The 13,407-nt window shown below is 44.3% G+C and overlaps 1 protein-coding gene across 1 annotated transcript in view; it reads right to left on the bottom strand.

Annotated features, from left to right (window-relative positions):
* plcd3b (phospholipase C, delta 3b) overlaps positions 1 to 13,407 on the bottom strand; it is a 95,950-nt gene that overhangs the window by 60,449 nt on the left and 22,094 nt on the right. Inside the window, exon 2 of the mRNA XM_084169462.1 lies at positions 9,039 to 9,206. Within this exon, the coding sequence (XP_084025588.1) occupies positions 9,039 to 9,206 (168 nt within the window). The remainder of the gene's footprint in view (positions 1 to 9,038; positions 9,207 to 13,407) is intronic.

Below are 13,407 nucleotides of genomic sequence, written 5' to 3'. Positions count from 1 at the left end.
GCATTTGCAACGATAGGGTTGTGGGTTCGTTTCCCACGGGGGGCAAGTATAAAAATGTATGCACTCACTAACTGTAAGTCGCTCTGGATAAGAGCGTCTGCTAAATGACTAAAATGTCAAATGTAAGGCGACTTTCAAAGACAACGTCCTCATCGTTGCTGGACTGAAGCCGCTCACAAAGTACAAAGTGAGAGCCAGTTGTGATTGTGGTGCAGCTGAAATCAGTAAAGGGAGCACACAGGCCATTGTTGCCACTCTACCAAAGACCCAAGGATTGGCTGAAGTCGTAAGACAAAAGAGTGAACTGAAGAGCTCTGGCTCAATGCCTGTGTATGAGGTTCCCATGGAAAAGGTAGAACATGTAAAACAAGAACTTTACATTTACATTTACATTTACGTCATTTAGCAGACGCTCTTATCCAGAGCGACTTACAAATAGGTGCATTCACCTTGTAGCCAGTGGGATAACCACTTTACAATGTTTTTTTTCGTTTTTTTATGTTTTCTTTTTTATTTAATTTTGGAGTAAAGGAGGAGTAAAGGGGGGGGGGGGGGGGGGGTAGAAGGATTACTTTATCCTATCCCAGGTATTCCTTAAAGAGGTGGGGTTTCAAATGTCTCCGGAAGGTGGTGAGTGACTCCGTTGTCCTGGCGTAGTGAGGGAGCTTGTTCCACCATTGGGGTGCCAGAGCAGCGAACAGTTTTGACTGGGCTGAGCGGGAACTATGCTTCCGCAGAGGTAGGGGAGCCAGCAGGCCAGAGGTGGATGAACGCAGTGCCCTCGTTTGGGTGTAGGGACTGATCAGAGCCTGAAGGTACGGAGGTGCCGTTCCCCTCACAGCTCCGTAGGCAAGCACCATGGTCTTGTAGCAGATGCGAGCTTCAACTGGAAGCCAGTGGAGTGTGCGGAGGAGCGGGGTGACGTGAGAGAACTTGGGAAGGTTGAACACCAGACGGGCTGCGGCATTCTGGATGAGTTGTAGGGGTTTAATGGCACAGGCAGGGAGCCCAGCCAACAGCGAGTTGCAGTAATCCAGACGGGAGATGACAAGTGCCTGGATTAGGACCTGTGCCGCTTCCTGTGTAAGGCAGGGTCGTACTCTCCGAATGTTGTAGAGCATGAACCTACAGGATCGGGTCACCGCCTTGATGTTAGCGGAGAACGACAGGGTGTTGTCCAGGGTCACGCCAAGGCTCTTCGCACTCTGGGAGGAGGACACAACGGAGTTGTCAACCGTGATGGCGAGATCATGGAACGGGCAGTCCTTCCCCGGGAGGAAGAGCAGCTCCGTCTTGCCGAGGTTCAGCTTGAGGTGGTGATCCGTCATCCATACTGATATGTCTGCCAGACATGCAGAGATGCGATTCGCCACCTGGTTATCAGAAGGGGGAAAGGAGAAGATTAGTTGTGTGTCGTCAGCGTAGCAATGATAGGAGAGGCCATGTGAGGATATGACAGTGCCAAGTGACTTGGTGTATAGCGAGAATAGGAGAGGGCCTAGAACTGAGCCCTGGGGGACACCAGTGGTGAGAGCACGTGGTGCGGAGACAGCTTCTCGCCACGCCACTTGGTAGGAGGAGAATGTGGCAAAGAGCTTCCTAGGGTTAGAGGCGGATGCTTGGAATTTAGAGTGGTAGAAAGTGGCCTTAGCAGCAGAAACAGATGAAGAAAATGTAGAGAGGAGGGAGTGAAAAGATGCCAGGTCCGCAGGGAGTCTAGTTTTCTTCCATTTCCGCTCAGCTGCCCGGAGCTCTGTTCTGTGAGCTCGCAATGAGTCATCAAGCCACGGAGCTGGAGGGGAGGACCGAGCCGGCCGGGAGGATAGGGGACATAGAGAATCAAAGGATGCAGAAAGGGAGGAGAGGAGGGTTGAGGAGGCAGAATCAGGAGATTGGAGGGAGAAGGATTGAGCAGAGGGAAGAGATGATAGGATGGAAGAGGAGAGAGTAGCGGGAGAGAGAGAGCGAAGGTTGCGACGGCGCATTACCATCTGTGTAGGGGCAGAGTGAGTAGTGTTGGAGGAGAGGGAGAGAGAAAAGGATACAAAGTAGTGGTCGGAGACTTGGAGGGGAGTTGCAGTGAGATTAGTAGAAGAACAGCATCTAGTGAAGATGAGGTCAAGCGTATTGCCTGCCTTGTGAGTAGGGGGGGACGGTGAGAGGGTGAGGTCAAAGGAGGAGAGGAGTGGAAAGAGGGAGGCAGAGAGAAATGAGTCAAATGTAGACGTAGGGAGGTTGAAATCCCCCAGAACTGTGAGGGGTGAGCCATCCTCAGGAAAGGAACTTATCAAGGCGTCAAGCTCATTGATGAACTCTCCAAGGGAACCTGGAGGGCGATAGATGACAAGGATATTAAGCTTAAATGGGCTAGTGACTGTGACAGCATGGAATTCAAATGAGGAGATAGACAGATGGGTCAGGGGAAAAATTGAGAATGTCCACTTGGGAGAGATGAGGATTCCTGTGCCATCACCCCGCTGACCAGATGCTCTCGGGGTATGCGAGAACACATGGTCAGACGAGGAGAGAGCAGCAGGAGTAGCAGTGTTTTCAGTGGTAATCCATGTTTCCGTCAGCGCCAAGAAGTCGAGGGACTGGAGGGTAGCATAGGCTGAGATGAACTCTGCCTTGTTGGCAGCAGAACGGCAGTTCCAGAGGCTGCCTGAGACCTGGAACTCCACGTGGGTCGTGCGTGCAGGGACCACCAGGTTAGAGAGGCAGCAGCCACGCGGTGTGAAGCGTTTGTGTAGCCTGTGCGGAGAGGAGAGAACAGGGATAGGCAGAGGCATAGTTGACAGGCTGCAGCAGATGGCTACAATAATGCAGAGGAGATCGGAATGAAATGAACTAAACATCTGGGAAAGGAGAGAGCGGGGCCTCCCTCACCACAACTCCCAAATATAACTCTTCCAACTTCCACCTCAGAAACTATATTTTATCTTGCCTGATCAATCCCTTTGATGAACTTGTTTTGTACAACAAATTCAAGCTTTACAGATTTGGTAAGCAGATTTGGTAAGCAGAGCTCCCAAGCAGACAATCCTGTTAGTTGGAACCGGTGGCTCACGAAAACCTGAACTCACCAGTAACATGATCAACTGCATCCTGGGAGTTGAGTGGGAGGATGGGTTCCGTTTCAAGCCAACCCAACGAAACTGGACTTATGTTGTTGCATATGAAATCAATCACCAGGATGGATTTCCAATCCACTTCTCTCTCAACATTAATTACATAGGGGGAGAAGTAAATACAGTTTCTGAATGTGACGACACTATGACATATCTGAAACAGACCAAGGACAAGTGGAGCATCACTGGCGTTGATGTTGTGTGCTTTGTGACTAAAGCTTCTGTGTTGACCTTAGATCAAGTGCAAAAGCATATTTTATCTTGCCTGATCAATCCCTTTGATGATGTAGTCAAGAACAACATTGTGACCCTGGTGACATGTGTGGATGTAGAACAAGCCCCTATCCTCCAAGCCATCAACTCTTCCAGGAAAGACTTCCCGAAGACGACACATGGTCTTCCAGTTCACTTCAAGGTTCATTTTCAGCACTGTTCGCAAACAATGCAACAGCAACTGCTGTTGATGACAGTCGCCAATGTGCAATTTTCAATCTTTCAGCGTTGCTTCCAAACAATGCTGCGGCTGCCAGGAGCAGTCAAGATTATGTCCAGTCTCAGAAGATGTTCTGGGATGAAGACGTGAAGAACATGAAGAGGTTTTTAGAAGCCTTGTCGAAAATGGAGACATGTCAATTGAAAGAGAACAGCATGTGCATATTGTTATAGGCCTTCCCTGTGTCAGTTTTCATGCTATCAAACCAGTCAGATGCAAAGACACAATATTCTGTCACAACTGCTATATCCATTGTTCAAGTATAGACGCAGCCTTCCTTATGACGTATATTGTTTTTCAAGGGCTTTTAGAAGAACCAGGAGAGTAGAATGAAAAAAGGACGTTAATAGGCTGATAATCCAAAATATGATAAGAAGGACAAAAGCATGGGTAGCGTATAGTGTTTGTTCAGCCTTTGTTTGATTTATGTACTGTGTGATGTAGATGTTTACCTTTTTTGTTACATGGCAACTTTACTCCATTAAATCATAGAAGATGAAATGTAGAGGTTGTAATGAAGTGTTCACCATATGCTCATTTTTTTACATTTTAGTCATTTAGCAGACGCTCTTATCCAGAGCAACTTACAGTTAGTGAATAAATTTAATTTTTTATACTGGCCCCCCGTGGGAATCGAACCCACAACCCTGGCATTGCAAACGCCATGCTCTATCAACTGAGCTCATGTCAACTATCTTCCTCTTTTTAAGAATGCAACTATATTGTTCTGTTTTTGTTCATGTGAGATATACAGTATCAATCTATTTTTGTATACTCTTCTTAATGAACATGTCTTCTATTGCTTTATTTTAAAGTGTGAAAAGCTACAGAATCAGATTGCATTGATTTAATGTGTTAATCAAACCTGTATATCTAAGTATAGTCCTCACATTGTTATTCACTGTCACTGTATGTTACAATATTGTAATTTGAAGATTTCAAACACTTAAACTGCTTTGTAGCAATTTATGTACTAAGATTGAAGCTGAATGAAGTGTAAGAATGATGACATGCAATATGTCTTTCTTTATTGACACGCTCCACACTTTCCAGAGGTATAAATGGATTAGTAACTGCTACAGTGAGGGAAAAAAGTATTTGATCCCCTGATGATTTTGTAAATTTGCCCACTGACAAAGAAATGATCAGTCTATAATTTTAACAGTGGCGGCTCCTGAAAAAATTCTCAGGAGGGGCAATTTTTCTGATGATTTAGGTGACCTACACACATTTTTAAAAAGATATGTCCAGCAACAACATGAAGACAGGGGCAGCATATAAGTCAATACCAGAAGCATTTATTGACTGATCTCAAAAGTGTTGGCTTACAAAAGCAAAATAAGTTATCACAGTAAAAATAATCAAGGGTGTTCTTTCACATTCCTCAACACTGCATAAACAATATGTATGGCTTTGTAAAAATGAACAACCATATTCTGGCCAATTGTATAGATTTGTAAATATGAACAACCATATTCTGGCCAATTGTATAGATTTGTAAAAATGAACATGAACAGATTTTTTATTTTTTTGAATGGCAGTACCTTTCAAACATGTCTGCTTGCAGTAAGGTAGCACTCACAAGGTGGCCAGAGAAAGAGAACCTTTCTTTGGTGTGATCCAGGATGGTGTTGCAGACCTCTTCAGACAGCCTCTGCTTCTCCTCTTCTCTCAAAGCTGTTCTGGGTCTTTTGGCTCCTGTTGCTTCTTGCAGCTGCTGTTGAGAGGAGTCCCTGAAGGCAAACAGACCAATGTGTTTGTTGGCTTTGTACAGTATTGTTGTCTATGTGATGCACAGGTATATGCAATGTATCCATGTATAGTACAAATACTTCAGTTCCACTTAAAATGGGCAGGGATGCATAAAGTCTTTAGTGTTTAAGTTAGCCTTTGTGTCTCACATAGCCTGGATGTTCAGCACAGTATACAGTGGTGCTCATAAGCTTATGATCCCATGCTAAAGTTGACTAAAAAGAGGAATAAAAAAGAAACGAAAATTGGTGTCCTTAAAGGTTGGATTTTCCAACTTTTTTAATTAAGTCATTAAGATCAATTTCCAAAAGATGATTTTTTTATTTTTTTATTCCTCTTTTTAGTCAGCTTTAGAATGTGTTCATACACTTATGAGCACCACTGTACAGTACACATAGTATATAAAATAAGATAGATTACACCACTGGCCATATATAATGACAATAATGTAATTTCAAACACAAATGCAGTCTCCTTTCATGCATACATTTTCAAATAAAGCTCTGCTTTGAGAAAGATCGAATGATATTGTTTAATCTTTATCTTACCTTATGGCCTGCACACTGCTTGCGAAGCTGTCGAGGGCACGTTTGATAAAGACAGCATCGATGTCCTTATTCTGTAGCTTCTGGTACGGTGGGCTGGTCAAATGAACCCAATGAACCCGTCCGGATGGCTTCAAAACATTCTATGAGGTCGTCTCGATTCTCGTAGACAGTGTTCACGACTCTGCTGTTGCTAACCTCATCGTTGTGGCGGCGGACAGCTAGCCTGTATCCCTCATCCAGTTGAGTGGCAATATTCACTCTCACCAAAGCAGACAATCTCAAACAGCTATCAATGTGGGTCTTTGACAGCTCATTTTTCTTAATCTTTTCTGAAAGATGGTGCATGTCGGTTACACCAGTCGCTGTCCAAGCGTTGCTGTCTGCCGTTCATGGTTACGTTACGTTACGTATGACGAAAGCGCGTAAGTGCAAGCCCTCAGACACCCATAGAGAATGTATTGAAAGCTCAGAAATTTGAAAAAAAAATATTTTACATTAGAGGCTATGAGAGACTTCTGGGCGATTTTCAACCTGACTGAAATCGCCCCAAAACGGGCGGGGACATTTGAAGCACGACTTTAGCCTGATTGGACATTTAGTGGCTGGCAGATCAGACGTGAACACTGAACTACTGTTGCCATGATATAATTGATTAGAAAAAAAATCCCTTCCTTTTCCCGTTTGGCAGTGCGTCGCCCATATCGCCCAATTGAACACACCGCCCATGAATTTTAATGGTAGGTTTATTTGAACAGTGAGAGACAGAATAACAACAACAAAATCCAGAAAAACGCATGTCAAAAATGTTATAAATTGATTTGCATTTTAATGAGGGAAATAAGTATTTGACCCCCTCTCAATCAGAAAGATTTCTGGCTCCCAGGTGTCTTTTATACAGGTAACGAGCTGAGATTAGGAGCACACTCTTAAAGGGAGTGCTCCTAATCTCAGCTTGTTACCTGTATAAAAGACACCTGTCCACAGAAGCAATCAATCAATCAGATTCCAAACTCTCCACCATGGCCAAGACCAAAGAGCTCTCCAAGGATGTCAGGGACAAGATTGTAGACCTACACAAGGCTGGAATGGGCTACAAGACCATCGGCAAGCAGCTTGGTGAGAAGGTGACAACAGTTGGTGCGATTATTCGCAAATGGAAGAAACACAAAATAACTGTCAATCTCCCTCGGCCTGGGGCTCCATGCAAGATCTCACCTCGTGGAGTTGCAATGATTATGAGAACGGTGAGGAATCAGCCCAGAACTACACTGGAGGATCTTGTCAATGATCTCAAGGCAGCTGGGACCATAGTCACCAAGAAAACAATTGGTAACACACTACGCCGTGAAGGACTGAAATCCTGCAGCGCCCGCAAGGTCCCCCTGCTCAAGAAAGCACATATACAGGCCCGTCTGAAGTTTGCCAATGAACATCTGAATGATTCAGAGGAGAACTGGGTGAAAGTGTTGTGGTCAGATGAGACCAAAATCAAGCTCTTTGGCATCAACTCAACTCGCCGTGTTTGGAGGAGGAGGAATGCTGCCTATGACCCCAAGAACACCATCCCCACTGTCAAACATGGAGGTGGAAACATTATGCTTTCGGGGTGTTTTTCTGCTAAGGGGACAGGACAACTTCACCGCATCAAAGGGACGATAGACGGGGCCATGTACCATCAAATCTTGGGTGAGAACCTCCTTCCCTCAGCCAGGGCATTGAAAATGGGTCATGGATGGGTATTCCAGCATGAAAATGACCCAAAACACACGGCCAAGGCAACAAAGGAGTGGCTCAAGAAGAAGCACATTAAGGTCCTGGAGTGGCCTAGCCAGTCTCCAGACCTTAATACCATAGAAAATCTGTGGAGGGAGCTGAAGGTTCGAGTTGCCAAACGTCAGCCTCGAAACCTTAATGACTTGGAGAAGATCTGCAAAGAGGAGTGGGACAAAATCCGTCATGAGATGTGTGTAAACCTGGTGGCCAACTACAAGAAACGTCTGACCTCTGTGATTGCCAACAAGGGTTTTGTCACCAAGTACTAAGTCATGTTTTGCAGAGGGGTCAAATACTTATTTCCTTCATTAAAATGAAAATCAATTTATAACATTTTTGACATACGTTTTTCTGGATTTTTTGTTTGTTATTCTGTCTCTCACTGTTCAAATAAATCTACCATTACAATTATAGGCTGATCATGTCTTTGTCAGTGGGCAAACGTACAAAATCAGCAGGGGATCAAATACTTTTTCCCCTCACTGTATATCTATTTATTTGTATTTTACATATTTTACAACCTCTCCTACAGTAAGGTCATCTACAATGAAATGAGGCTCAGGTTTAAGTTTAAAGGTAGATTTGGCAAAAATGATGCACACACACACACGTTTGGCCACATCATAATCCAAATCTACTATTACAGCAATTGAAGGGCATGTTTCTAAGTTGAGCGTGGTACCCCATGATTGTGTTGTATGGTAACTATATGGGACAAACCACAGTCGAGGGAAACTCCTACCACCATATCATGTCCTTTAATTTGACCGTGTTTCATCTTAAACTAGGATAGGTTGAAAATACATCAGTACTATAATGAGTGGTGTTTGTGTGTGTGTGTGTGTGTGTGTGTGTGTGTGTGTGTATGTGTGTGTGTGTTTGTGTGTGTGCCTGTATGAGTACGTACAGTGAACACCACATCCCAAAGCAGGGCGTTAACACAGCCCAAATAAGGGGTTGTATTTACATGTGTTTCACCTTACAAGCCCATATGCCAAGTCTGTGATCAACTACAACTCAACCAAAGGCCCTCCACTCAGTGCATATAAAAAGCATACCCTCTTGAACCATCTCCCTGAAATATCTCCTTCTTCTGCCTTACAAGTTCCAATACAAGGTCTGGAATTAGGCCTACTTGTCTTATACCAGAGTTACTAAAAGTGAAAAAAGCTAAGTTATGTAATAACCTGATAACAATCTAGTAAGAACATTACGTTATAGAGTAGGCTTACATTCAATGATGTTGGTGCTCTGTTTTATGGGGAATGGATTGGGGATGCACGTGCACACACACACACACACACACACACACACACACACACACACACACATACACACACTCACAGGACTGCTGGGCCTTGGAGCGGCTGGAGAACTTGTCGGACTCGCACCACACGGTGACTCCATCGTCCAGCAGCTTCAGCGTACGTCTCCTCTGCCAGCGTGGGGAGCGCACCTTCACCATGCTGGAGCCTTTCAGCATCACCTTCACGTCCTCATCTTCCTCTACACCTGGAGACGGAGACAGAGAGATAGAGACAGAGTGAGAGACAGAGAGAGAAGAGAGAGAGAAGTACAATAAGTAAGACAGACAGATGGGGCATGGGAAGGAAGAGGGAAAGGGGGAGAGAGATGAAGAGGAGAGGTGGGAAAGAGGGGAAGAGAGAATACATACATTGTATACATTCAATATACAATTAGTTGAAGGAGTTGACAAACAGGTTATGTTTTTACTTTTGTAACATGCAGTGATGACAATTATATTGTCTCCGTTAGGAGCCTGGGCTTTTGCCTGAGACGGTAGCGGTCTCGTCTCTGGACCGCAGGCTCGTAAGATTGCATTCCGCTAAGGCACTTCTCTCTCTCTACATCGGTCGGCTACATTGGTGACCAGGGTGGGATCCTTTCGATACGTCTACGGGGCCTAGGCAAGTGAATGTCCCAAGAGAGAGGGGAGAATACGGAAGCATACGTTGATGACAGTTCACTCTGATGTTTTGTGCTGGAAATGCCCCATACCTAAAGTTTTGCATTTATGCCAAAAAGTTAATTTCTTTGCCATGTTCACTTACAGTATTGCTTAACGACCTTGTTGCAAGCAGGAAGGATGGTTTGGAATGGATTATTAGCACAGGCTTCCTTCTTTCATCTTTGTCATACAGGCCAGTAATGTGTAGTTAATGCAATGTTGTTGATCCATTCATAGTTTTTCTCTCAGGTCATGCAATGAACTACGTGGCTGTTTTAAAATCACCTTTGGCCCCACAGTGATATCCCTGAGCATTTCCAGTCTCTCCAGCAGCTCACTATCTATGCTGCAATAGTCTATGTGCCGGGGGGCTAGGGTCAGTCTGTTATATCTGGTGTAATTCTCCTGTCTTATAATAATAATAACATGCCATTTAGCAGACACTTTTATCCAAAGCGACTTACAGTCATGTGTGCATACATTTTTACATATGGGTGGTCCCGGGGATCGAACCCACTACCCTGGCGTTACAACCGCCATGCTCTACCAATTGAGCTACAGAGGACCACACTTATCTGGTGTCCTGTGTGAATTTAAGTATGCTCACGCTAATGCTCTCTCTCCTTCTCTCCCTCCCCTCCCGGAGGACCTGAGCCCTAGGATCATGCCTCAGGATTACCTGACCTGATGACTCTTGGCTGTCCCCAGTCCACCTGGTCGTGCTGCTGCTCCAGTTTCAACTGTTCTGCCTGCGGCTATGGAACCCTGACCTGTTCACCGGACGTGCTACCTTGTCCAGTACCTGCTGTTTTCGACTCTTCTACCGCACCTGCTGTCTCGACCTCTGAATGCTCGGCTATGAAAATATGAAAAGCCAACTGACATTTACTCCTGAAGTACTGACCTGTTGCACCCTCTACAACCGCTGATTATTATTTGACCCTGCTGAACATCTTGAAGACAATCTGGCCTTAAATGGCCATGTACTCTTATAATCCCCACCCGGTCAGAAGAGGACTGGCCACCCCTCAGAGCCTGGTTCCTCTCTATGTTTCTTCCTAGGTTCCTGCCTTTCTAGGGAGTTTTTCCTAGCCACCGTGCTTCTACATCTGCATTGCTTGCTGTTTGGGGTTTTAGGCTGGGTTTCTGTATAGCACTTTGTGACATCTGCTGATGTAAAAAGTGCTTTATAAATACATTTGATTGAGTTAGGAAGGATGAACAGATCCTTACAGTGCCATGGTGATATTATACACCCTCCACAGCTTAACATCATACTTGACCATAAACAATGGGATATTCAGTGTATTGGAATTATTTCAAAATGTATGCCTGACATGTTTTTAAAGCACTTTGGTCACTTTGAGGTTGAATCTTTGTTTGAAATTCACTAACCAGCTAAGGGACCTTAAATATACAGAGTTTAAAATGTTTTATGAGAACCATTACTTTTGCACACAGATGGACCCAATTCAACTAGGCTAATTGTGTGATTTTTCATGAAAATATTTGCTCCTGAATGTATTTAGATGTGCCACAGCAAGGAGTATGATGACCTACTCAATCAATAAATCTTTGCGTTTTATTTTGTATACATTTTTTGAAAATGTATATAATTTTGCTTTCACTTTGAAAGTGTGTAATAGGTTATTTAGACCAGTAGGTGAAAATTCCAATTTCATTGTTGTTGCATTTCATTGTTGTTCATTTGAGTTTAATTTAAGGCTGCAGAATGTGAAAACAGTGCAGTGGTGTGAAGAATTTCACTAGACACTGTATGTCTGCCTACAACCAAATTAATTGGATTCTGCTCAATATCTCAATATTCCAATCCTGACCGAAGATCTGATGCTTGTCTGACTTGACTGATGCATAAGGTAATAAAGAAAACTGCGTAAAAATAGAAAATTCTCTGAAACCTTCTCTCCGTACACTTACAATTCATGTTTTGGTTCAAAGTTCAGTCAGTCTGTGTTTTTTCTGCATGTGACCAAATATTTACATTTGCAAACAAATGCTGACCCAGAGCTTTTAGTCATGACAGCTAGGTTAGGCCTATCTTACATCTAATGTCTCTGACTCTGAGTCATATTAATCTAGCCTAGTTTATGTTATGTAATTAAAACACAATGAGTCATCAACAGATCATATTGCATACACCATAATGCTTAACACAAATGTAGGCTTATATCATGAATGCCTCAGGCTACTAGATTATATGCATCCACTCCTTTTACAGCACACACACACACACACACTAACAGCCACAGCTGAGACATTTCGAAACAATCTATTTTGTCCACTATCTTATTGATGGAATGTATCTGCACTGTGTACATACCTAGTCCCCTTACAAAAAACATACCTAGCCCTCCTGCATACAGTGCATTCGGAAAGTATTCAGACCCCTTCACTTTTTCCACATTTTGTTACGTTACAGCCTTATTCTGAAATGGATTACATTGTTTTTCCCCCTCATCAATCTACACACAATACCCCAAGATGACAAAGCAAAAACAGGCTTGTAGAATGTTTTGCACATTTATTAAAAATAAACAACGGAAATATCACATTTACATAAGTATTCAGACCCTTTACTCAGTACTTTGTTGAAGCACCTTTGGCAGTGATTACAGCCTCGAGTCTTCTTGGGTATGACGCTACAAGCATGGCACAGCTGTATTTGGGGACATTATCCTATTCTTCTCTGCAGATCCTCTCAAGGTCTGTCAGGTTGGATGGGGAGTGTCGCTGCACAGCTATTTTCAGGTCTCTCCAGAAACGTTCGACCGGGTTCATGTCCGGGCTCAGGCTGGGCCACTCAATGACATTCAGAGACTTGTCCCAAAGTCACTCCTGCGTTGTCTTGGCTGTTTGCTTAGGGTCGTTGTCCTGTTGGAAGGTGAACCTTCACCCCAGTCTGAGCGCTCCGGAGCAGGTTTTCACCAAGGATCTCTCTGACCTTTGCTCCGTTCATCTTTCCCTCGATCCTGACTAGTCTCCCAGTCCCTGCCGCTGAAAAACATCCCCACAGCATGATGCTGCCACCACCATGCTTCACCGTAGGGTATTGGCCATGTGATGAGCGGTGCGTGGTTTCCTCCATACGTGACGCTTGCCATTCAAGCCAAAGAGTTCAGTCTTGGTTTAATCAGACCAGATAATCTTGTTTCTCGTGGTCTGAGAGTCCTTTAGGTGCCTTTTGGCAAACTCCAAGCGGCCTGTCATGTGCCTTTTACTGAGGAGTGGCTTCCGTCTGGCCACTCTACCATAAAGGCCTGATTGGTGGAGTGCTGCAGAGATGGTTGTCCTTCTGGAAGGTTCTCCCATCTCCACAGAGGAACTCTGGAGCTCTGTCAGAGTGACTATCGGGTTCTTGGTCACCTCCCTTACCAAGGCCCTTCTCCCCCGATTGCTCAGTTTGGCCAGGCGGCCAGCTCTAGGAAGAGTCTTGGTGGTTCCAAACTTCTTCCATTTAAGAATGATGGAGGCCACTGTGTTCTTGGGGACCTTCAATGCTGCAGAAATGTTTTGGTACCCTTCCCCAGATCTGTGCCTCGACACAATCCTGTCTTGGAGCTCTATGGACAATTCCATCGACCTCATCAATCAATTTTATTTTATATAGCCCTTCTTACATCAGCTAATATCTCGAAGTGCTGTACAGAAACCCAGCCTAAAACCCCAAACAGCTAGTAATGCAGGTGTAGAAGCACGGTGGCTAGGAAAAACTCCCTAGAAAGG

The sequence above is a fragment of the Coregonus lavaretus genome, assembly GCF_964263955.1.
Source record: "Coregonus lavaretus genome assembly, chromosome: 1".
In the NCBI taxonomy this organism is placed as follows: domain Eukaryota; kingdom Metazoa; phylum Chordata; class Actinopteri; order Salmoniformes; family Salmonidae; genus Coregonus; species Coregonus lavaretus.
The sequence above is the reverse complement of the archived record's forward strand: the minus strand, read 5'-3'. Positions and strand labels throughout refer to the sequence as shown.